At 40.6% G+C, this 25,829-nt stretch overlaps 1 protein-coding gene across 1 annotated transcript in view; it reads right to left on the reverse strand.

The window, feature by feature from the left end:
- Positions 1 to 1,227: 1,227 nt before the first annotated feature.
- The window catches only part of LOC119726019 (hepatocyte nuclear factor 6-like), a gene marked incomplete at its 5' end in the record, with an annotated part of 32,138 nt that continues 7,536 nt past the window's right edge, over positions 1,228 to 25,829 (reverse strand). Inside the window, 2 exons of the mRNA XM_038197639.1 lie at positions 1,228 to 6,841; positions 20,645 to 20,665. Coding sequence (XP_038053567.1) covers positions 6,507 to 6,841; positions 20,645 to 20,665 — 356 coding nt within the window. The remainder of the gene's footprint in view (positions 6,842 to 20,644; positions 20,666 to 25,829) is intronic.

A 25,829-nucleotide genomic window follows, 5' to 3' on the forward strand; every position in this document is an offset into this window, starting at 1 on the left:
CCCCCGCCCAGAAGTTCCCATGCGTGTTTACGTTACATACCTAGTGCGGACATTCCTTTGTTTTCGTGTAAAGAAAAACCTGTGGAAAAAAAATCATTTTACTCACACTATGAAAAATCTTTCAACCCAGTTTTTTTCAGTGATTCCCTTTAGTGTTTCTCTTCATTTTGCCACGGATAAACCTAACCCAAAAATTCCAGTAAACCTGTTTTCCAGAGAGGGGGAAACACTGTGTGGACGTGGGCAAGTCCACACAACGTCGCCGCTACCTGGTTTATGTGGACATCTTTTGTTCGGAAGTCCACACAGTGAATGTAATGCTTGTACACCATTCCCCACTCCACACCCCCGACCCCACCACCACCATTCCAACATATCCCCTGTCCTCCCTTTCGTTTCATCCCCAAATCATCTTCACGAAGGGCAGGTGGAAAATCTCTTCGTGTGCACGCACGTACTTCTACGGCATCCACCGTGCTCTCGGGCCGTGCCGATAGCGGGAAGGAAACGCGTCTGACTCCGGGGTGATCAACTCTTTCACTCGGTGCACCTGCACGACTCGACTCCCTCGCCTCGCAAAAAAAAAGCCGTTAATTCCCGGGACCTTGACCGCTCCTACACTATCTATCTCCCTCTCATCATCGGTGGTATTATTACTGCTGTCATTCATATTATTGCAAGACCATAAAAACTCCGCATATTACTACAAGTCCTATAAATAGACCTCAGAGTCCCTTCGGGAAAATTTATGTTTGTGGTGAAGTTGGCATTAATTAAATTCACATGGCATATGTACAGTCGGTGGCTTTAATATTTGTGTCCGTTGTGTTTGGTTTTAAAAACATGACATTGGTTTTGTTCATTGTGAATCCAGACAACAAATCCTCCAAAATCAAAAAAATAAACAGGGGATGTCTAAGTTGTGAAAATGTTGTTAAAAACTCGTCTTGTTTTGTAGGCTTCTTGCGCGCTCATTTTGCTCCAATTGTATAACAAAAATATATTAACCTAAGAATTCTGCTCTAGCAAGAGCCGGATGTTGTAGCAACATTTCTGATCTGATCATTGACTTCACATTAAACATTTGTAAATTGCAGTTAACAGAAACGAGAGAGATATTTTAGGAACAAAATGTCTGGTGTTTTTGAAGGGGAGCTAACCGCGCGAACTCATGGAAAAAAGCTGGAGACAATTGAATACCAAAAATCAAGAAATTTCGAGACAAACTTTCCAGACATAAAGACCCTTAAAGTTTTATTTCAAACGGTATTTATATATAATTGACATCTTCGCTTTTCATATACAGATAACAGTATTGTAAAATCTTACATCGTAAAGTGTACACAAACCCTAGATTCGATTGTTTAATTACATTAGAATTTTATACCAATCGTCCCGCCTTTTTTTGAAAAAAAAAAATTACGGATGAAAGCATATTTGGTCTAATATGTTCTACATTGATTAATATTTGATGCAATTAGCGGTTGCAATGCAAAGATGTTCATTGGCTGATTGTCACCTCGCTTTATCCAATCAGATGTCAGATGCTTGACCGTGACCCTGTCACGTGATAAGCCGCGGATCGGATGTTCTTTGATTGTCGCATTGATCTGGCCAATCACATTTGCTCTTTCATTATAATAGGCCTACAGTTAGCTCCAAGACGAGAGATACTTGGTCACTTTTACTGTCTGCCAAAATTATGAATATCTGTCTTTTAAAAACCATTGTGTTATCCAAGTAGTGTTGAAATGCTTACAAAAAATTGAAGATTATACATGGTTTGAAAGATTTATTGAATAGCCATGGGCTTTTCAAAATAATTCAAAATCTAGAGTATGATTAATTTTGATCTTAATGAGCTACGTTGCACACAGTCGTATTATAGAATTCCCTCAGTCGAACCATATTGCAAATGTGTATTTTTATATATAACCAGAAAATTCCATGTGGTCCCACATATAAATTAATTTTGAAATGTTAAACTATAAAGTTTGCAAAATAATCCAAAACTCATACAAATTAACGAATCTGTATAGGATTTCCAAATTGTTCCATAAATGCGAGCACACAAATCGCCTGTTTTAAGTACCATACATTTTAAGTACATAAAATATTGAAATTATTAAGGACAGAATTCTAAAATGATTACATTCAAATCTGAAAGACCCAGGGTAGGTACGGAGCATCTAAACTAGGCTTGCGACTAGTCTGACGTTGCCTGTATTTTACGTTTTCAAAACCTATGATTTTAAATTCTCTATACTTCTACCTGATGAACTCCCAACTGAAGTGTTACACACCAATTATGTACTGAGGCATTGCACAGCAAAAACAAAAGAGTATGTGACAATGTTTTTCCAAGATAATAAACTACCAAAATAATTTTGAAAAACCAACCAACAAAATGCTTAGAAAAAAAAAGACAAAAAAAAAACCAGGCAGGATATGTCCCATGGTCAAATTTTTTAGGTCCAAAAATTCCTAATTAAATATTCACAACAGTCGACCAATCACACACCACGTCAGGCTTCTAAAATCTGAGCAAGTTTAATCAAGAACTATGATTTTTTTAAACTAATATTCGTAAAACAAAAAGGAGCTTGTCGTTGGTTGGCTAGTGTTGTCAAATATTTGAAACCAGACTAAAAGTTGCTTGCAGCACTGGTTACCAACAGCCATACCAATGTTGTAACAAGTACATGTATGGCAGGGTACCAGGACCATGCCATTTTTGTAATGACAATTGAACATAATGAAATGAAGCTTGTTTGAAGTTTAACATTAGCACATAGGTGCAATGCTGTCAACAAAGGACCAACAGTAAGACCAAAATTAGTTCTTGATGAAACTTGCTCATTAATGTGTATTTACAGTAGGTTGTATTGCACAAAACAAACGCACACAATAGTAAAAAGTTCCGAAATGTGTCTTTCTCAAATTTCAGTTCAAACTTTGTACAACCAAATAATTACAATTCCGAGGGGGAAACCAAAAAACAATGTCGGCTTTTGCAATAAAAGTCTTCACAGGTTAAACAATTCCTATGAATATTTCAAAAGCTGCATTTTTTTTAAACCAACAACTTGTACATATACGTAGGGAGAATTTGGTTCTCATCACCACTGTATAAACATTGCCTCCCTATACTTTTAATATGAAACAGACAAAAGCCTCTTGATGAAGCTGGAAGAAATTCTCAATACTGGTTTATAACCAGCATTGCTAATTCAAATCAAATACAAGAAATTCAAACAGAATTTATGCCAATCTCACAGATGAAATTCATAACCGATAATTTTAACAAAGTCTACTCTACAAATTTGGCAATGAAACCCCGGTGACTTGGAAGTATTGAAAAGAAAATGGATATGCAATGCACTTGCCATTTGTTATTCTGATCTGACATTTGCTTATTTTGGCAATTTCCTAAACCTAGGTATCAGCTTATAGGGTCGGATCTTACTAAGTGATTTTAAGCTACAGCCGCAACTGAAGCCGACATTTCTTCAATGGCCTTTGCATTTTAAGGGCTCCAACTGGCATCCTGACTTCTGCAATTTGACTGAACCAAAAGTTTGAAAGCTTGGGGTTAGAGTAATTTTTGACGGGTGCATATCGCCATGGTGATGAAATAATAATGACATGTGCTGAATTAGCAAAATAAAACACATTTTGAAATGTGAAATTCAATTGTTTTAAAAAAATTCTAAAAGTAAACGTGCATTCTAGGCCAATTCTTAGAATTGGAGAACTTGTTGTCTAAACTTTAATCAAACCGTCTAATCAAAAGCTAAATCAAACACAAACTAAAAAAAAAATTGCAAACAAATTTACAGAATCTGAAATAAGAAGTAAGCTAACTCTTAAATATGTTAAGTATATGCTGGCCGCAGATTGAGTGTAAATTCTTCGAAGAATTACCCACTCTTAACATGAAAAAAAAATCATGTTAAAAAAAGAAAAATTTAATTAAAAATGGACAAATATGTTTAAATGTTCCTCTGCCCACTTTTTTTCTCACTTTGGTATTACACTGTTTTGTCTTTACAAATAAATTACTATTTTTTTTCTTCAAAATACATAAGTATCTACAGAAAACCTCACCAAGTCTATGTTTTAAGTATGTAGCCTGCAGCACGGAACGGCACGCAAATCAACCAAAACACTTTCCAAAAATCTAATTTCCAATTCTTTATTTGTAACACGATTCTGGAATGATTTTGGTCTGAAGTTCACCAGCGAGCGAACGAGCGATCTCTTCTGATTCAAACAGCTAAATAGTGAGCAGTTTGGTTTTTCAAAATAAAACTGTAATAAATTATGTGCTTAAATACGGCAAAAAAATATACACAAACTTGTACTGTGACCGAGAAAAAAAAAATCTAAAGCATTATGGAATGTTTAAGAAATCAATGAAACTTGTCCTTAGGTGAACAAAAGCACACACGTAAAATAGATCCACCACGATAAAGCAGTGAAAAGAAAGTATCATATTGCCACTCTGTTGATTTTAACAAAAAGTTTCTACAAAAAGGAAAAACAAAAACCTATTGAAGTTTTGCCACTAGTCCGACTAAAAGAGTATTGAAAAGAGGTAGAAATACATGAAGAACTTATTGCAGTTTTGTGTTACTTTTGTATACACAACCCGATCAAACGGATTTGCCAATACTCCATCAAAAAATATTGGTTTCGAAAAAGCAAATTTTGTTTTTGACTGGTTGAGCCAAGATATTCTGATTATGGGGCCCAAAGCCAACACTACTGGTACATTTGTACATGCAAGTAGAAAAATGCTGCTTTTAGCTGGGAAAATGATTTCATCGGATGTTTCCTCCAAATAAAGTCAAAATAAGGTTGGGTCTTAACACTGTCATAATTGCTGAGTGAAATTTTATGGGGCAAACATTTCCCATACTCTATGAAAATTCCGCCCCTAAATTACAGCTGTAAAATGTTCAGGGACCGACTGAATTTATATCCTGGACGAGCTATGGACAAGTTGCAGACATAGTATCGGGTATAAGTTGCAAGATTTTGAACAACTTCCCCGCAATCTTCTTGCAAAGAAGTTATCAGTATTGGTGAGTCAAGCTGTTGCTAATTAAAATTTCCGCGGAACATGTCCAAGACAAATGCAAGCTTCTTCCCTGACAAAGTGAATGATTCTACCTGCAACGTGTTTGGAACTCTACCCCGATATGAATTGAGACGGGCCTTTAAAGAAAAACTGATTTACTTTTCCAAGTGTCGGACAATAGGCCTATAGTTTCTGCAATTTTTCTTTGCAAGATCCAAACCAAAAAGTCCGGTGAGGATTTTACTGAAATGAAACCAAACACCTAAAACACCTGTACAATAAAATAATGTACATCTTTCCTGAGATATTATATTTACATGTCCATATAAGAAATTGAGAGAATTGCTCCAATATTAGGTTTTGGAAATACTAATATGTCATTGTTGGGAAAAAATCCTGCTTGTGCAATGAACATACAAAAAGTATAGTGTCTAACCAAGAAACAAATAAGAAATGGTTTTTAACTTTTGGGGTAGCTGTAAGAATATTATCACACGTTCAAGTATTGAGAAAGTACATTGTAAAGTCAGTTCGTGGGCCAAATTTCATATAGTTGCATGTGAGTACACATTTGCTGAGAAATATAGAAATCTTGGTTTGCAAGAACAGCTACAAAAACCCAATTGTCATGTCACCTACATGTACTTGTTTGTGACTGATTCTCGATTAACGATTCAAGCAAACTTCCCCAGCAAATTTTTTGACTTAGCACTTCCATAAATTGCAACCCTCATGCTGATCAAAACTTCACATGGCATTGTTGCTCTGCTTTAGCATGTGAAGTCAACTTTGGCCCAATACGCTTGTCTACATGTATGGACTCCGTGCATTGCAACTACCCCTCAACGGCGAGAAATGGAGAGTTGGGGGAGACCACTGGGAGTCGACAATGCAACGCATTGCCGACAACGCCTGACACTCACGCGAAGATGCTATGGCTTTGTACACATTCAAATATAATAAGTCGTGCGTACTTTGCGCTTTAGGTGTGGGAACCAGTACGCGCACGCGGTGCGTCCCGTCCATGGGGCTCTTGACAGTGGTAAAAAAGCGCCCTCTCTTATTCATGCATGGAGCCAATACACATTTTAGACTTAAAAATGTGAATAGAGCTGAGTATTACGTAAGCATCTATCTTTTAGCACAACGCTGGCACGTGTCGGCTAAAAGGTTTTCTACATGAATTCTTTCAAAAAAGGTTTCCCAGTACTTAATATCTTGTATTTCCTGAATTCAAATGTAAATAAGTGTATTGTGTCATTGGCTAAGACTTGAATTTATGCCTTGAATGTGCTCTTCAGGGGATGTTGTCATGGGGGGGGGGGGGAGAGTTTGCTCGGCGTCTTTCCAAGATGGTATCCCAGGATTTTTAAAAACTTTGTTTCTAGATTCCGATATCAATAAATAAATCTTAGCTCTGACCCTACGCCTTGAATTCGCTCTTGGGGGTTATCGTCGTCGGGGTGTTGGCTCCGCAGCCGCCGTTCCCGTTGGGGTTGCCGTGGGTACTGTTCCCCATCTCGTCCTGCCACTTGTCCAGCGAGCGCCGGCGGGCGTTCATGAAGAAGTTGCTGACGGTGCTGAGCTCCAGGCCCAGCTGCTGGGCGATGGTGACTTGCATCTCTTTGGTCGGCCGTTTGGTCTCCTTGAAGATGGCGTGCAGTGTCCGACGCTGGATGTCCGTGAAGACCAGCCGCGGCTTCTTGATGTGGTTCTGGGGCTGCGAGATTTTGGCCTCCTCCTCTTTCTTCTTACAGGCTGCAGAAGGCAAGAAACAAAGAAAAAAAAGACAATGAGACATTTGATAAGCGTTTGGCCCTGTGCACAAGTACTCCCTGAATTTGCACACATTGCCGACGATGCCTGATGGTCATGCAAAAATGCCATGGCCTTGTGCACATTCAGAAAAGACTAAGTCAAACTCAGCTATGAAACAGTCAAAAGGTTTTGTTTCCAAAAATATACCTTTTCTCCATTTCTCATGTTTATACATTGTACTGTACACATAAAAGTAAAGAGATTTACTGCTTCGTATTGCCAAACATGTCAGATTTCATTGCACTGAACAGATCACTAAAACCCAGAATGATGAATTGTTGTTACACGTTCATGTACTTTACCACCGCTAACCCTCAAACTCTCCCCCCCCCCCCCACGACTATACCACCACCAACAATCCTCCTAAAACACTAATCCGGTTTTCAGAACGGCCGGCAAAATCAATTTATTCCAATTTTTTAGACAAACACCAGCAAAGTGGTGTTCCCTGACCTACATTAACACTCCCCGGAGCTGGCCCGGAACCCCTTCACAGCAATCGTCAGTAGCTAAGCACGAGACGAGTGAGAGATAAGAGGGGGATTCCTTGGCAAATAAGTCAAAGTCCAAAAAAACCACGCACGGCCATTTTGCGATTATATTTGTGTACACACACACACTGCGCTGACTTATCGTTTTAAAGCATGTTGGGGAATCAACGTATTTAAACAGCAGTTTGTGTTGGGCTGAGACGTGGCCTTACACGCTGCGGCTCACCCTGGGTAAATACAGCAACCGTACTGCTCCCCCACCACCACCCTTCCCCAATCTACTCTCTTTGAATGACCGTGTTTTAGGAGTTCACGTTTCACTTCAAACAGGTCCACCGTGCCATGGCAGCGGCAGCCAGCCCCGGGAACACGGACTGATTCTCAATGGCTCAGCAACCGTCTACTAATCTTTTTCTCTTTTTTCTTCTCATAAATCCGTGCTGCCTTGCCGTTGTGTACACAGGGACAAGCGCAGGATGACATCACCCGTGTTTGGGCAAGGTAATGGAAAGGGGCCTGTAGGATCGGTCGTCGGGATGTGCGCCAGCAAAAAGAAAAAAAAAACGCTGAACCACCGGGCACTGCACTAGCAGCTTTCCCTCCTCGTGTTATTAGAAAGGCAAATGTTTGTCGGATGGTGGGGCATGGAAAATTAAGCATTTAGCTCATCTGTGATGGTATAATATTGCCCGGTGGCTCTCTACAACGTTCTTAATGCAAAGCCCGAGGCGTGTTCGTGTTTCCCGCGTCCTCCTTCCACCCTTCATTTAAGCTCCCGCCTGGGCTACTCGATTCCTACAACTCAATTTTCAAAACCAGTGAGGGATCACATTCCAGTCTGCTTCCCCTCCCATTAAAACTCCTTTCCCCCTTTCTATATCTTTTAATTTTCACACCCCCCACCCCAAGAAAAAATCTACTTTACCCTAATAAATTGTGGAATTATTAAAGTTCACTTTGGTTCATGTTCCACACAACATTATAGCTGCGATACAGACTAGCAACTTAAAAACCAAACAGTTTTCTCTTCTGGAACAATTGCATCAAAGAATGGCAAGTTTTTGGCCTTTCTCTTCCTATATGGCCAGCTCTCTTGACAGATTTTCTTGTCATCTGATATCTGATGTTATATATTTGACAAACAGCTGAGTATCAATTGCCAACATTTAATCTCTGAGTAGATCTGGACTCATTTTCTGTGCTTAAGGCTAAATCGAGAGAAACCAGATCCAAATTTGGACTCGGCAACCTTATATCATCAATGAACTCGGCAACCATGATATGGACTTTGTTGCCAAACACCACAATGATTACTTGTCCTTACTCATAGATTTCAACTTCATGAATGACAATGACAACTGATATTATTGGTCAAACTACATGTAGGAGATTACACACTGTACGACAGCTGCAGGAAACCAGACGTAAGCTAGACGAATCGACAGGATCGTGCATGTTCTGACCAGCTTTGGAAACTGAAAACACAGCATCTTTAACCTTGCAATTCACACTTTCATACAGAAACAATTTTTAAAGAAGTTTACAACGTCTTTTTGAGTTTATCAATTTAGTCCTTTTCTTCTCCACATCTATTACATCTTCCTCTTTAACCATCTTGTTTCGTCCTCATCAGGGCATCTTATCCTTTTGTCGGCAATCTTGCCTCTTTGCTTATTAAAGACGAACCATTAAGCATCACTATTCTCATCACAGCATCTCCGTTCAAGGGATACACGCCTCACTCCAAACTTCCTGAATTCATCCCTCTTCTACCGACGCCTCCTACAACACTTCCATTCCGAAGATCGCATCTTTTATTCCTTCCTCTGCCTCGGTGTCTCTTGCCTCTGTTTCCTCAGCGTCCTCCCGATCCTAAGCAGTATAGCTATACTCTCCTTTTATCTCGCCTATAACCCATCTCATTCATCCTCCACAATAACGGCAACATTGGTGTGGCAATCGCCATTCAGTGATTAGCGCCGGGCCCGACAATGCCACTGTTCCCTCGCGACATCGTGAAGACACAGCCCAGCCATTGCCTCCAATCAAACAGAATTACTAAAATTGCATTTTCTCGCCCAAAGTGCAGAGCTCTTTTATCTCTCCTTACGCTGCAGGACGCCGTGAATAGATCTTCCTCAACACATACACTCACCAGAAAAAAAGAAAGACATTTTTTTTTCTTTTTTCTTCTTCAGAGAGCCACTTTGTGAAATGCAAGTAATTCAAGCTCAAAAAAAAAAGGGTCCTTCTTACGGGAGCCATAAATTCAGTTAGGATGATTGAATTCCTTGGGGGCCAATTGCCGGGAATGAAATTCCTAATATTTACCGACCAAAACAGACAGAAGGGAAAAAAAGAAAAAAACCTTGTTGGACTAATCATATTTGTGCGCTTTGGGTGACGACATTTGTGCAGTACATATACACAAAGTGATACAAACAAAAAATCTCTTAAAGCAGTTTAAAATTTATCATGTTCGGTTGGCAATTTTAGACAGATTTACAATTTAAAGTCTATTTAAAGATTTAAAGAAATTGTCTCGAGCATAACGAGAAGTTTGGACATCAAGTGCATTCTTTAATGTGTACCTCAGTTCACAACTTATCAGGCACACAAAATGTAAATGCCCCAATTTTTTCTTTGTAAAGCTTGACTTAACTTTTTTTAAGTAAGACCAACAGTTCACGTTTGCCGGGCTAAAATTAGGAATGAAAACACACAAAAAAAGTTCAAATCCAGATCCCATTACATGTATGTCAAATATCAACACTGGAAAGAATGTTGCAACCTGACGCCACTTTTTTCTTCACAGTATCATCTGAATGAAGTTCAGTCACTGCAAAAACGTACAAAAGGCATGAATCCAGGATTGAGAAGGATTTGTAATTTTGTTGGAAAATACAATGTAGGCCTACTTTGAAAATGAACTCAACTATCCAGAGACTTATAATTTGATCACGACCAAACAAGTGGTGTCTGCATACTGCATTCTTTCCTCAACACTATTTGAATTTTTCAAGTTTCCCAAGAGAAAAATAAGATACATGCACATATTCTCAAATTTTACTTTCAATGTTAAACAATTTATCCATTTTATCCCTCTTTGAAAGTAAAAAGTTTCTAAATTTCACGTTCCTCAATGACTTTATATAGTGCCTCATGTATTTAGCATATTATATCTCCGGAGATTGTTTAATCTTCAAAAACAGGTTTTTGAGGCTTACAAATTTAAACTTCCTATTGGTTCAAATGTTTACATTGCTCCGCAAAATTGTGATGTATTCAGAGTATTGTACCAGACAGTTGCACTGCTGTTGAAGGTCATCAGAGCACATGGATGCACATGCCACAATAGCATGGGAAACTACACCTGGCACCACAATAGGACGGGTTAAGACTATTGTCACCAGCTATACAGGATACCGGGTACATAAAAGCCCAGTCTTTTTTTCTCTCTCTCCGTTTTTTCAGATCCTGGCGAGGGATTACGACGAAATTGTGCACACATGTCGTGCTCCCTTCTGCGTGGCCGCCTATACATTTCATTCATCGAGGCTTACACTCAACCTTTACAACTCTTCACCGTTTGACTAATCGGGCGGAAACAAAATATTGTGCGGTTTTCTCTCTTTCCCTCTTGACGTGTTAAAAACTCGTTCACGGTGGACTGAAACCGGCACATGTGAATCCGCCATGTGATCCGACACGATGTTTCAGACAATGCCCGCCACATGGTCCTATCAGAATACAATGGGGACAATTATCAAAGGGCGGGTTCTAGAAACACCCTTTGGAAATAATTTTAATCCACGTTTGGCTCAACTTTGGGAATTTTTTTCCGCAGAGTGGGCTGGTTTTGTAGCTGTGGCCTCCAGTTGCCCCCGGCAACAATCGGCGAGCAGTGCCCGATTGTCTTAAATTCACACCAACTGAATACAAATCCTGTTGGCAAATTGTGACCATTACCAATATAAAGTGAGAGATATATACAGGCATGAGAATAAATTTCAATTAAAAAAACCCAGGAAACTTATGCAAAAACAGGAAAAAAGATGAGAAATCTGGCCAAAAAAAAAGCCCCAAAACAGGCTCAAAACAAATAAACACGTGAAAATTTGGGCAACAGGAATTGCTGTTTAAACAGGAAGATTCTCATGCGTGGAGATATCGGTTCTTTTTTTGCCTAATATGGTAGATTGATCATGTGACTTGAAACTCTCAGGTCATTGGACAGTCAACTAACCAATGGGTCTATAGAGCCACATGTGACGGGCACTTTGTTTTGCAGCCACCTACAAAAAAAGTTTATCTGCTTTTTGTTATATGGACACTGACTTGTAGCGATTATCTCAAAACTCCTTCTCCAGATATATTCTCCAAGCCCTAACAAACTGCATTCTTTCACACGAACCTCTGAAACCTCTGAAACCGTCTGTACATACCGAGCAGATCCTATAATTAATTGGGCTCTGATGACAAGCCATCGATTACCTCCGCTTGTTTTACAAGCTGCTGGCCGGCACCAGACTTAATCCAATAATACGACCAGACCGGCAAAGTTTAGGGAACTTAGCTTTTACTGCGCAGGGCATTAGGGCCAAATTATACACTGAATGGGCACAGTGATAAAACTGTTCTGTGTAGTGGGTAATAGGTTTACGATAGTTATACAACAGGAGGATCAATATCTGTTTATGCTTCATGTTGGGCAAATGCAGTGACTAGTTACAAGTACATGTAATGTACTTTACTAATTAAGAAACAGACTGGGGGATAACATAGAGGGCAACTTAAACCCTGTTCATCAAAATAATTGGAACTTCTTCACAATACAAGCACACACACTACTCGATTCTTCTGATTTGGTGTGTAATGTTTCTGCAACTAAATCTTGAAAAAAATATGAGGGAGCAAACCCGAAGAAAATACACATGTGACAAAAAAGCCCACGCAGGATTGACAATTGTCTGAACTGTTACCGGTACTTTCTCTGCTGTTAAACCTTCATAATACTTGTAACTCTTCCTCCAAGATTTTTCTCCATTCTGGTCCTGCCCCCTTCATGTTATCCACACCGGTGCTCTCTACCAAAGTGCCCGGTGGTATAGACCGGCGGTTTCTAACAATCAACTTAATTCCATTAACACAGTGACCGATATTTCCATCCGCCCGGCGAGCCGATCAATACTTCGCATGCCAGCACCGCACAAATTAACGGACTCATCAGACAGAATATAACCTCACGTCCCATCCACCCTGTCACCCATTTTGTACCAAAAAAAATTAGAAAAAATTACTGACATTAAAAAGAGTGCCAAACTCCGATCCAAAAAATTAAAGAAGTTGTGTTGGGGGAGCGTACCCTATTTTTTTCCTTCTTTTTCTGCAGAATGGGGCAGAGGATGCAAATTGAGGCTCCTGTCTCGGTCAGGTTTCAGACCTACAGGGATGGTGCAAACCAGTGATAATGTGATCGGCGTGGAAGACGGTGTCATACGAGCTACGCTCCCGGGCCCCCCGTTTTTTGCTGCTGCCCATGTAGGGCAATGTGAGGGGAGGGAACCAGTCACCGGGATACCGGTCGCAGATTCAGTGTCACTTAACAACTCATCTTGGGCCGTTTAACCATTATTTAAATTACTTTCTTTCTTCTGGCTCGTGTCATTATTCCCACGGCCGAAAACTATGACAATTTGATTAAGGCCGGGACGATGCTTATATCGCGGCAGCCGGACGTTGCCCGGAGAATTTTGACCAAAATCACATCACAGCTGTCCTACTGGGGACTGAACAAGCTTGAATAAACTCTTGCAAGACCCCCCAGGACTTAATTCGCATTGCACATGTATCTACCATCCTCTCAAACCAATCCAAGGATATCATCCTCAAGTCCGAAAATATGAAGAGCCGGTTTCCAAAACGCGATAAACACAAAATATGAAGACCTTGTTTCCAAAATGCGACAAAGGCAATGTTGTTTCCTTTTTAATAATAGAACCCATCACAGGACATAACATCCCCGTGCACCATGTTAAGATCATCGCCAGGGAGGACCACCTCTGGAAACGCAAAATCCACGAGGCAGTAGAAATCCGTAGGCACCGCCCCCAGATGAACAGAGACGGAGGATACAAGCTGGGTTACGTGTACGACCGCTTCCTGTTGCGTGACCAAGCCTGGTCACGTGAGGGCCTCAGTAAACCCCAGTTGATAAAGACACCGAGATGGTGTTGCAAGCTCCTGCTACGTACAAGCTCTTTAAGTTAAGTCCCAAAAAGATATCATGTAGTTACACACAATTTAAGAGTACAATAAGGCAAAACTGTAGTTTTTCAGCAGCTGTTATGCTGTCTATGTTCTACATGTATAATGTAGAACATACACAGCATAACGGCTGCTGAAAAAAACTACATTTTTCATATTACTTTGCAACTTTTTCACTTTTTTTTCAAATGGATATATTGCATTTTGGAAATAAACTAATATCCTCTCCTGCATTTTTCAATAAAGAAATTAGGTAGCCAAACTTCTTCAATCATCATCAGTGATCGTCACTCATACCTAAAGTGAATAGAAAATCTAAAATCTATTAAATTTTCAGTAATGACTGTTAACTTTTCTTCTTGTTCTTCTTTTTTTGGGGGAGGGGGGGGGTGGGGTTCCGAAATCTTCATCACTGATCTCCGCCTCACACTCTCTGAATTCACACAGTAAACTCTTCTATTGCCGTTGTCTTTTTTTTTTCCAAGTTCATCACTTCCCCACCTCCCTGCTCGGATTCCCCTCAGAAATCCCACTGTGTAAACACTGTCATCTCGCCAACACACAATCGAGACTGACGATACAAGTTTCATCTCTCCTCATCACCCGAAAAATTCCTCCAGCAATTCATCTTTTTTTTTTCCTTCTTGTTCTTCTTCCAACAAACATCTTAGATCCTCTCTCCTATCTCCTAACACCAGTCCCTTCCCTCTTTCGCCGCCTCCAGCCCCATCTTCTACTCCGTAATAGATATTCCCATCTTGCAGCTTCCACCTCATTCCAACAACCTCCTCCCCTCTTGCTCCGCGCAGAGGGTACACAACTCCCCCTCCAGCACCACTCGGGGCAGCCTACACAATCAATTTCCTTGGCTGCCTCAATCTGTTGGGGGATCACAATTAGGTTCTCGTTTGGGCGTCAGCGGCGATAAGCTAAAAACTTCCTGATAAATGGTCCCGGGAGAAAACAGTAATTTTTCTTTCTTCCCCCCATCTCCCAGAGATTTTCTTGCCTCTGGGTTTTGGTCTGCTGTGGAGCGAAGAGCAGAGCATGCAGCGTGCGGTCGACAGCGTTAGAATAAAGGACCACTCCATTTATAAAACAAGGGGTGTATTGATCTTCACAAAACAACGAAGTTCCAGAGTTATTTCTACCGAAATTTAAGCTCTTGTCTGCAAAATTGAGGGGGAAAAACAACATGCAAAACATGCCTATACTTTGCCGTAAACGTAAAGCCAAAAAGAAACTTATCTCTTTCTCAAAAATTGTATTTTTGAATAGTCTGAACTGTAAAAATCGCCCCCGGTTGCCAGCGCCAACTTAAAAGCCTCCCAGATTTCAGAAAATTTAATATCAAAATGATTTGAGTGATATTATCGATTATTTATAGTGCAAACAGGTATCCGATATCCAGTGAATATTCCAACACCACCACTCAGCGGGGGACGGCACGTTCCGATATAGGATTACAAATGCATACCAATCTATCCAAATCAGGTTTGGAATCAACTCCGTAATTAGTCGCTATCCCCAAAAGTTACTTCGCTCGCGTATCACTTTTCCCTCCTCCTTCGAAAGAAGGGGGGAACCTCTTGCGAAAAAAAAAAAACAGAGAAAAAGAAAGGAAAAAGAAAAGAGGCCCCGAATGAATATGACTCGGAGCCTGACACGCAGGTCCTGTAATCACGGGACTCGATTTAAGCAATTCTAGGTAATATCATTTTCGCCGGGCGCTTTTCCCCTAGTTACAGGGGGGAAAGTTAACGTCTGCAGAAGAAGCAAGAGTGTGTGGCGGGTACCGAGTTAAAAAAAAAAAAAAAAAAAAAATCAATTTTCCCTCCATTTCTAGAGTGTTGGCTTTCAAGCAGCCGTCGGCATCGGGGCTGAGCATGGACACTTTTTGCATAACATCATGACCTAATTACGATCCGCCGGAGCACGCTACTTCTTCAACTGTCATCATGTGCTCAAAAGAAAAGGACTTTTTTTCTTCTCTCCCAACATGTCACTGTAAGTGCCTGCTGGCCTAAGGGGAAATGGACGACGAAGAAGAAGAAGAAGAGGGGAAAAAAAGGAAACCGATGGTTCTTGCCATTTCCACAAGTGTCTGACTAGCCAGGACTCGAGAGAAAATCAAAATCCTCACTTGGTATGGAACCAAACATACTTGTGACCATTAACCCTAACCCCCTAGGCCCTTGTTGCTTACAACCATCCTCAATCCTCCAAAATCCTCTAAAATTTTTCAACTCCGGCTAAATTTTTCAAAATTGTCAGACAGTCCTGCCTCAAAATGCATTCATCCTCAATCCTCCAAAATCCTCCTCATCCCAAAACTTTGCACTCGTGTTTAAATGAAGGATAACCAACGCCAAATCCTTCAAAATCATCAGACAGTCCTGCCTCAAAATGCATTCATCCTCAATCCTCCAAAATCCTCTTGTGCTTCATTCACCATTCATCCTCAATCCTCCAAAATCCTCATGTGCTTCAATCACCATTCATCCTCAATCCTCCAGAATCCTCATTTGATTCAATCACCATTCATCCTCAATCCTCTAGAATCCTCCAAAACCGCCAGGAGGATTTTGGAGGAGTGAGGTGGGTTAGCAGTGCTCTATACCGAAGGTCTCAAAGTGCTCCACAATTGTTCATCAGACCATGATACCATTTTTTTCTGCCAAAGCTCGGGATCAGCGCAATCTGGTCTCTAACTTCACAGGTATCCACTTACACTCCTGGGTTGAGAGAGGCAATTGTAGTAAAGTGTCTTGCCCAAGAACACAAGCAGCATGTTCGAACCCCATGAGTCAATACCGTAACCACTGGACCACAGCGCTCACACACTGTATCACACTCTCGTTCCTCTCGAGTTTCTACATATGATGTCCTGTTCTTGCAACACCAGAGAAGTTTGATAATTTTAAAGTTGAACAAAGATATGGACTGGAATGGGTTTGAACCTGCGACCTCCAGATTGCCGTTCCGGTGCTCTACCAACTGAGCTATCCAGCCCTATGTTGGCAGTTCCCCATTTTGTCAATGTCTTTGTTCAAGGGGCGCCTGTCAGAAAACATAAACCCGTATAGCCATGTAGTCAGAGGGATCACACCCAAAATCACAATGCTACAAAATAGCAGCATTAGCAATGCTGCAAACCTGGGACATAGCAAACGAGGATTGAGAGGGTACAGCTTTTTAATTTACAAATTGTCAAAGAAACCACAAAGGGACTCTGACTAGGTGCATTACATAAGTGGAGTTTTCAGACTTCAGGTCTGAGAACTTCACTTCAGGGAGGTCACACTCTTCAAAGAGTAATTCAAACCATGAAACAACAGTTTTGATTTACAGAATTTTGAAGATGTAGAAATTTCACAAATGGAGTTCGGAATACGTCCCTATCTAAAAACCAGGTCGAACTTCCAAAAAAAAAATCTTCAAACTGCAAAACATTACAGCACATGAACCATTTTCACAGCTAATGCATGTCCAAAACTGCCAAAAACTTGAACAAATTTGTTTTCTTTTGATCATGTTTGGAGTGTGTCTGTGAAAGCAATACCGTACATTACCTATTTTTATCTCAAGATTTGAGCTTGGGCGACATATTTTCTTTGAAATTAAGGAGGTTGTTACACTGTAGCACTTTCAACAAATGGTATAAAATTCTTTATAAAACTGATCATCGTTAGAAATGAAACTGCTGATGAATACCAACACTACAAGAAAAAAAAATCCTAACTAAATGTGCCTTAAACTTGCAGTAAACTTTACAGCCCTTCAAATTTATGGGTTGATTTTCCTTGAAATTTGATGTATACACACTGAAGTGCGGGGACAGAATAGGATGAACTTGGTTCAACCACTGGTTCGATTTTAGCCACAACACACACCCTAGCGGGCCCTTTAATGCCAAAACGCAAGGAAACAACTGTAGGGATTGATCCACTGAGAACAAACACACACACACACAATGAAATAAGACACAGTCTATAAAAGGTATCCCCTACGAGCCTCCTTAGCCCGTCTCGATCGGATGCGAGAAGGGTTCTCTCCCCCCATCGATGCGCAATGAAGGACCCTCTGTTTACCCAATGAGTAGCCCCACACCGACCGGGGAGCCAGCACCTATATCCCCAATTCAGGAAGCCATCAGCCAGGGCCCAAGAGTTCCTGTGGAGACCCCCCCCCCCCCTTGTGCGCGCATCTGAACCGCGTGCATTTCACCCGAGCCACCGCACGTGCCCGGAATGCGTTACCGGGCCATTAAGCGCCAACGATATCCGACCGGTGGACTCGTAAGGGAGAAAGAGAGAGACAGAGACAAGAAACGGAGAGGAAAAAAAAAAAAAAAAACCGGGAAAGGAAAAAAAAAAAAAAAACACAGTGCACGGACTGCGGCAAGGAGGAAATGTACGCAGGGACGCTAATGGCCTGGGGACGGCAAATATGGAGATCGCGCCGTAACCCGACCCGGCCAATTCTCCGGCAGAAGGTTTGAGAAAAAGGTCACCTTTCACGGCGATCGTGCTGAATTGAATAGCACTACCTTAGGTAGATGAACTTGATAGACTACACTAGATGCTTATTTCTTTCCCCCCTCCAACCTCAGTTCCCGCTTTTCCAACTATCTCTTGGAGGACGACGTTTTTAAAAAAAAAAAAAAAGGGAGAAAGGAACGGGGGGAAAAAAAGTGGTGGAATTTTTTATTTATTTGGGAGTGTGGTTCTGCATATTTAACCAGCGTTGCCCCAGGGAGGACCGTGTGTACTAATGATCGCTTAGGGAGGGGATTGGAATGGCCCACCATAAGATGCCATGGGTTGATCAACTTTAGATTTAGTTTAAAAAAAATTCATGATAAGCCGGCCGTCAATATTGACTTAAGCTCGCGCCATTCCTGGAGAAGGGTCAAGAATTACGAGCGTCGATCAAGAGGGAAATTTGTCCACACTCTTAAGATTGTCCACTCAAAATCCAGATAGTTCTACGAGCAAGTCCTTTTCTATCTTTTACTTCAATTTGACCCTAATTGTCCACTTGCTCTCAAACCAAAGAGTTTACATGTACCGTATTTCCAAAGCGCAATATATCCATTTGAAAAAAAAGTGAAACATTTACGCAACCACCACTTCTATACATTGGGATTAGTTCCCTTCAAATTTCAAAATATAAAGAACATGTCATATGTTTTCTGTAAACTTGAGGTTTCTGGAGGGACTAACAATTAGGAATCAACCATTTCCATCTGTTCAGTACATCCATGACCTTTGTTAGGTGAAAACTTCAAAACTGAAACAGAATGGATCCCAAAAATTATACCCGCTAACAGAAAGGTCAACTTAGAATAATTTTGGAATTAATCAATATCACAGCCTAAACCTCCCGACGTGTCAAAAAGTCCTCTTCTCGTCACAAATGCTGCCGCATAATCCCCCTTTTCATCTTAACAATACTATCCAACTGCGAAGTCTCCCCAAACATGACCACCGCCAACAACAAGAGGCGAAAAAACACACATCGAAGAAACCACCATAACGCCACAACATCCCTGACTCCTGTGACTCCGGCTGCACGCCGCGGCGCAACACCGGGGGATACAAAAGCGCCATTGTTCTTCCCTTCACGGACGCGCCATTGTCCAGGCTGGCTGAATCCCCACTCCCCAGTGACTCATTAATATTTCAGAATGATGGGCTGTGAATTATTGACGCCTGGTAGCACACTATACAGATTCTTCTGTTACGACACTTGGAACATTCTGTGAGACATTAGAAGTAGGTGTGTGGGTTTTTTTTTCGGTGGCTGTGCAATTTCTCACTAACTTCAGCAGCACCTCTTCCACCACTGCTACGGCATACCCTCTTCAGTTGCTCTTACTGTACAGTACTTGAAAGACATGTTTCGCTAAAAAAAAATTATCAACAAATGTAAGACCTCGGATCACGAGGTGCTTAAAACCAACAAAGCCTACTTCTTACAATTCAAACAAAACTTTAACTCAAATTTCCGACCTGCTTTTTAAACTCATGTCCAGTTTAAAAACTCAAGTCCAGGAGATATGCGAAAGAATACAATTCGTATAAGTGTGTTCTTGTGTAGTTTCTTGTGTTTTCCAATGTATTTACACCAAAAGTTCAAAGCTCAAAAAAGAAAATTGGAGAACTACTAGATATTTCTTGAGCACTATGTGTGTACAGTGCATTAGCACAAAAACTCTAAGGATTTTGATGAACATTTCTGAAGGACTATGTGTATTCTTAAAAAGGCAACCCAAAACGAACAGAGACTGCAAAGTTAATGAATTTGCTATAAACCTTTATGGAATTTGACCATTTTGTGAGAAGCGTTATGTACCGTAAAGGCTACATGTACTTCATTAGATAGACAAACAGCCAAATTAATACAAGGTAGGTGGAAACATCAAGAAAAGTGCGACAACATAAATATAACCAAAAAAGAACCACAAAAACTGCATGCAGAATATTAATTTGAGAAACCAAAACCTTAAGGGCAACTAATCCCCCGAATTCCTCCCCCCCAAAAAAAAAAATATGGCAAATGAATTTGGATCAGCAGAGCAGGCAACAGAGATCTGGTGATTTTTAAGAGTTTGAAGGTTTTGGGGGTTTGTTTGGTTTTTTTTTTTTTCAAAATTGAACAGTTGAAATTTCTGTCACAGAAATGTGCCAAACATTGTTTTTAAAATTGTACACACTAAAGAAAAGATTGCAATTCTTGATTTTGTTTACAAAATCTTTTGAAGAGTTCAAAATTCTTTAGCACTCGTTTTCTCTTCCTTAAAGTCTCCTCCTTCATATTCTTTGTCACTTCTGATTTAAGATCACAGTGGCGCCTGTTTTTTTTTCAGAACTAAAGTCGCCTGCTTCTAAAAAGGGAAAGTGACACAGTTCCCGTGGTTTCCTCGCCACAAAATATGTCTTGATTTTTAGAAAAGAAAACAAAATTTGGTAGAGGTACATACCTGCAGGTCTTGTGTGTGTAACTATGGAAACGGGAGAAACAGAAAAAGGGAACACATAAGTTAGGATGAAGGAAATCACACAAAAAATAGAAGATGGACAAATTGTGACGTCAAAAATAGGCGGAAAATATAAAAATGCACAGAGGAATATTTTGGTTAATTACAAACAAAAATAGCGAGGAGAGTAAACAGCAAAAAACAAACATAATCCAACAATAACAAACAAAATTTCTGTTAATAAGAAAGTTTACAAGTACTGTATCTGAGCAACACTCAAATGTTGTGTTAGTGGGCAACAGAATTCAGCAGAATTTTCGACAAAAACAAAACCAGCAGACGAATCAATTTCTAGGGACATGGTCATTACATTTCAGACCCCCATCTCCTGAAAACATTTCCAGCATTCAACTCTTCAATTCTTATACCAAGATAATACAGGTTTGTGAGACCAAAAAGCAGTCACACAATTTGTGGCCTTTTTATTGACGAATATTCAAATAAAATATGTCAAACTTTTAAAAGGCCTTCCTTCAGTATTTTACTTTTTTGACATGTCAACGGAATGCCCGACTGGAGTGCAATAAACAGTATTATAAGGAGAATCTTATTCTCTTTCCTAATACCAACAAACCCTCACTTCGACCTCTGCCTAGTTGTCTCATTTTGCCTGAACACTAGATACATTAAAGCCTGAAAGTTAAGCCACAGTTGCAGCCTACATGCATCATTCACATCAAAATCTTTAAAAATTGGTAAGAGCAGCCAGAACCGAAGTTTCAAAATCCCCCCCCCCAATAACTGAATGCAGTTCTTCCAATACAACAGCCCCCCCCCCCCTCCAAAACTTGGCCTAATTTAGCAACAGAGGGTGAAAAACACCTACCGGCCTTCGTGCGCACCGTCCTACCAGTGTCTGATTTGTGTCTTGGGGGCAAGAGAACGCCAAATGCAATGAGCGTGAATCTACTCAATGTCAGTGCTCCGGGCACAAGTACGCTGACCTGGCAATCGGTTTTAATTTTGTCTGAGGTTTCGGCCGCCGAAACTCCACGGACCAGTTCTTCCCAACATTGGATTCTGTTTCAGTTCCATCCCGTTCTTTGCTTTATATATCCCTCAATTTTATCCCTGTACAAATTTTGTAAAGTTATGCCGATTTGTCTAATATGCCACAAGTATTAACACACATCTGCTATTCCTACTACTTTTTTTTTCTTCATTTAAACATTGCTGCTTCCACTGTGATAGTACGTACATGTATGTATCTCTGTCTTTGTGTACATTCATCTTTTTGACTACACTTGAAAACATATAATTTCAGTAAAGCACCAATCTGTCCACTCGTTACTCTGCAAACACCATTGAAAATGCCGCGTGCAGTAGCAATTAACGCCAATCTTGGCCGTGGTTGCCAATTGGCTCATGGTTTGAATTCTTCAGTAACACAAAAATAAATCTATAAAATCCCACAAAATCTGACCAAGATTTTAAATGTGTCTTCTGAATCAACAGAAAAATCATCATAGTAAAAACTTGTCCACAAACAAACAACCACTATCACTACATGTACATGTACCGGTACAACCTGATTGGGCTGATCAAAGTGTATGAATGTACACATGTGTCTGGTGTGTGATCATGATGGGCTCCACATGAAAGTAAAGAAAATGATAAAGAGCATCCGAAAAGAACGACAATGGGTTTGATGGATGTTGCCACACACTTACAACATTATAAATGGTGAACAGTGCATGTGAACCAGTGACGAGTCCTTCACATGTACATTACGTAGCGCCCTCGTGGGTTCATGCACAGAGTCCAATAAGTAACCTGATTTTTGTTCATATATTTTTTTGCCACTTTGGGAAGTTCCCTTCCCGACCTAATTTCTCCTAAAAAAAAAAATTACTTTTTTTTTCACTTTTGGATTCTAGAGTCACACCCGAGCATGGTGCAAGAAAGTGCTTATTTTTTTCTCAGCCCGGTTAATTTCTGTCAAGTTCGTGCTCCGCGCAAGCTTGTCATTTTGTAGTTGCCGTTCACGTCTCGTCCAATCTTCTCTAATAAGGCCAGGCTTCGATTGATTGCCGGCACAAATCAACATGTATTACACCCCGTAAATGACGACACAATGATTTTTGCAATGATTTTTTGGCACGGGGGTGAGGAGGGGGGAAAGGGGGGGGGGGGGTGGTTGGCAGCTCGGCATGACGACCCCGGCAACAGTTCCAGTCCTTTTCAGACGAAATTGATAAATCAATTTCGCTGAGAGTGGCCGCAATCAATGACAGTCTCCTATTAAAGGCCCAAGGATTTGGAAGCTGAAGATGCGAGTGCAGGGGATGGGAGGGGAACCTGACGTGACAACAAGACGAGCGAGCTCTGGCCACGGACGAAAAAGACACGAGGACAAGTGGTGCTCTGGCCGCACCAGGGGTACTTTGAGACAAAATCCTGTAGATTAAACGTTTTCCGGGGGAGAAATTAATTGCGGGGCTTGTGTCGCGTGGATTGTCATCATGAATATTTCATAAATGAAATCACGGCCGATGTAATTTTTTTTTACTCCTTGAGATTTCTCAAGAATGAAGTGATCTACCGGTACACGTCACTAAACAGTTTCAATGAAAGCTAGCTGCTTTCGTAACTTTTAAGAAAGCATTTCAATTACAACTATTGTATTACAAAATTTTTATCATAAAAAAGTGGGGAGTCAGGTTGGCGTAGCGTTTCTTTCCTCGCCTTCCACCGCTGTGACCCGGGTTCAATTCCTGCCCTTGTCCACATGTGGTTTGGGTTTTCAGTCCCTACCTGATTCCGTGGATTTTCCCCAGAATGTTCTTCTGGGGTTTTCCTCCCACATCTAAAACTGTAATTTCTTCTCATTGTCTTTTCTCTACAGGTTTCTTCAGGCTTGCGAGCTACAGTGCAAATATTGAGGATTCCTTGGTTTTATTACCAGAACATAATTAATATCTTTTCTTTATTAAAGTACCGGTAGGATCTTTGGAAATAGAGAACAGTATGTTGTGATAAGCACAAATCTGGAACCAAGGTATGGTCCATAACACAACTCAAAATTTAACAATGTATATATTTTCATGCTACAGTTCTGAAGCAAAAAAAAAAAATTATCAGAAAGCAAATGAAAATACGTTATAAAACAATTTGCTTGAATAATTTCCATACTTTTGAATTTTAATGGCCTCCTGGATCAGCGTTTCTGACAAGACCTTGGTTTTAAATTGCACAATTTTCCCCCTCTGTCGGGAAAACATAAAAACTCACAAAAACCATCGTCATGGTAAAAGGAGAGACGGTTCTTCCGATGACTGACAGGTCCCCACTTGTCTGGTTTCCGCGAACACGTCTGCATGAGTGCCCGTCCGCCACACGCGATACGCAACCTGGCAGCTGCCGCGGAACGAAATGACCCTCCGCGTTGAATTTTCATGGCACGTTTTTTTCTTTTTTTTAGTGGGGTCCATTTTTTTCTCAACAGAGACTCCGATTCGGGGCCCCTGCATATATCATCCCAGCAAGATGATTCACCCAGCTCCATCTCCCGTTCTCCCCCGATTTTGTTTAGTCTTCTTTTGGTTTTTATCTCCCCTGCCCCCATGAAAAACCCGGGCGCCAGCGATGCGCGTATAAGCTGGAGGAAACAAGTACACATTTGATTAGCCGCGTGGCGTACGTCGCAAAGGAAAGGCACGGGCCTGCGCATATACCGGGGACACACTGATGCTGCTTGTGCCATTAGGCACAGTAATGCAAAATGAGCGTTTGTACAGCTTTTGATTATGCGAAACTTGAAATGCGGGGAGTAATAATCGCCAGGGGCTGCAAGGTGCAATGCTTGATGCCGGGGAGTCTCGGAACGGTTGGGTCGTTGGTAGGGGGGGGGGCATGATAGTCGGTGATGATGACGATGATGATGATAGTTGATGAAGGGGGCTGTCGTGAGAAACGAGGATACTAGAGTTCTGGACCACATTTCACAGACCTACCAAGCTCAAGATATTGCTTGGCAAATTAATTTACTAGCTCAAAAATCAGTTGCGAAATTTGTCACAAGGAAATTACACTCTTGCTGGAATTCTGTGTGTGATTTTATTTGGTTCTCCGTAAACTGCAGACTGATTGATCTTATTAAGGCAGAGCAGATCATTTGCAGCTATCCAGTAATTTACTGACCAAATTGTTTTTAAAAAGCTGTGTCTAAAGATAACGTTGTAATGACACTAGACTCCCTGTGATATTATTCCTTCTGGTATGCTGTCATTTTGAAGAAAACAATAAAAGAAGGTCACTTCCAAAGATATGTCAAGTGACACACTTTTGGAAATTACCATCAGTAGTTGGTTTGTAATTGGGCGAATCTGTGAATGGGTGCACGCAAGCGTTGACACGACGCACACTCGAGCACGGTTGCATCCCAAAAAGCTGCAATCCGCAATTCAAAATATGTCATGGCAAAATATGAACTTTTGAATTGAAATTGAGATCCTAGAATATTGTTTTTTCAGAATATACATCATTCACAGAGCTAAAACTTCATCAGGTTAGTTGTTAAGCATCCAACTTTAGATTAGGAGCACTTTTTTGCTTCGAACAAAACAAAAATGCACAATGACAAATGATCTACCGTACCTTTAATTAAAAGACATGATGTGAATAACACAATGTGTTTAGACAACAAGATGTCACGAAGGTTAGGTATTTAAAAACAAAGGCACTGGGATTATTGAGAAAGTCAGATAGACTGAAGAACTGCACTCCACGTACAGAACTTCACTGAAGCTAAAGGAAACTTCAATAATCCTGAAAACAAAGCAAAACCAGACACACATGTATAGTCAACGGAACTTGACATGTTGGCAACTGCACTTTTCGAAAAGGAGAATTAAACAAAAATTGGCTTCACATCTACCAGTATTTATCCTGACAAGTGAAAATTTACAAGAACTATTTATTTTGAAGCTGCAAAGAATTTTGTAAGCACCAGTATGGCCAATCATCAAGCAGACATAACAACAATGCCAAACCAAAACTGCTGCAAAATACCAGTACAACACTGAAATTCACATTGCGTTATCACAAACACATCCGAAAACTGGTGACGAAGGTCATTCATTATTTGAAACCAACAGCCCGTTAAAAAAAATAATAAGCGTGGGTATCT

The sequence above is a fragment of the Patiria miniata genome, unplaced genomic scaffold, assembly GCF_015706575.1.
Source record: "Patiria miniata isolate m_02_andy unplaced genomic scaffold, ASM1570657v1 HiC_scaffold_19, whole genome shotgun sequence".
NCBI classification, from domain to species: Eukaryota; Metazoa; Echinodermata; class Asteroidea; order Valvatida; family Asterinidae; genus Patiria; species Patiria miniata.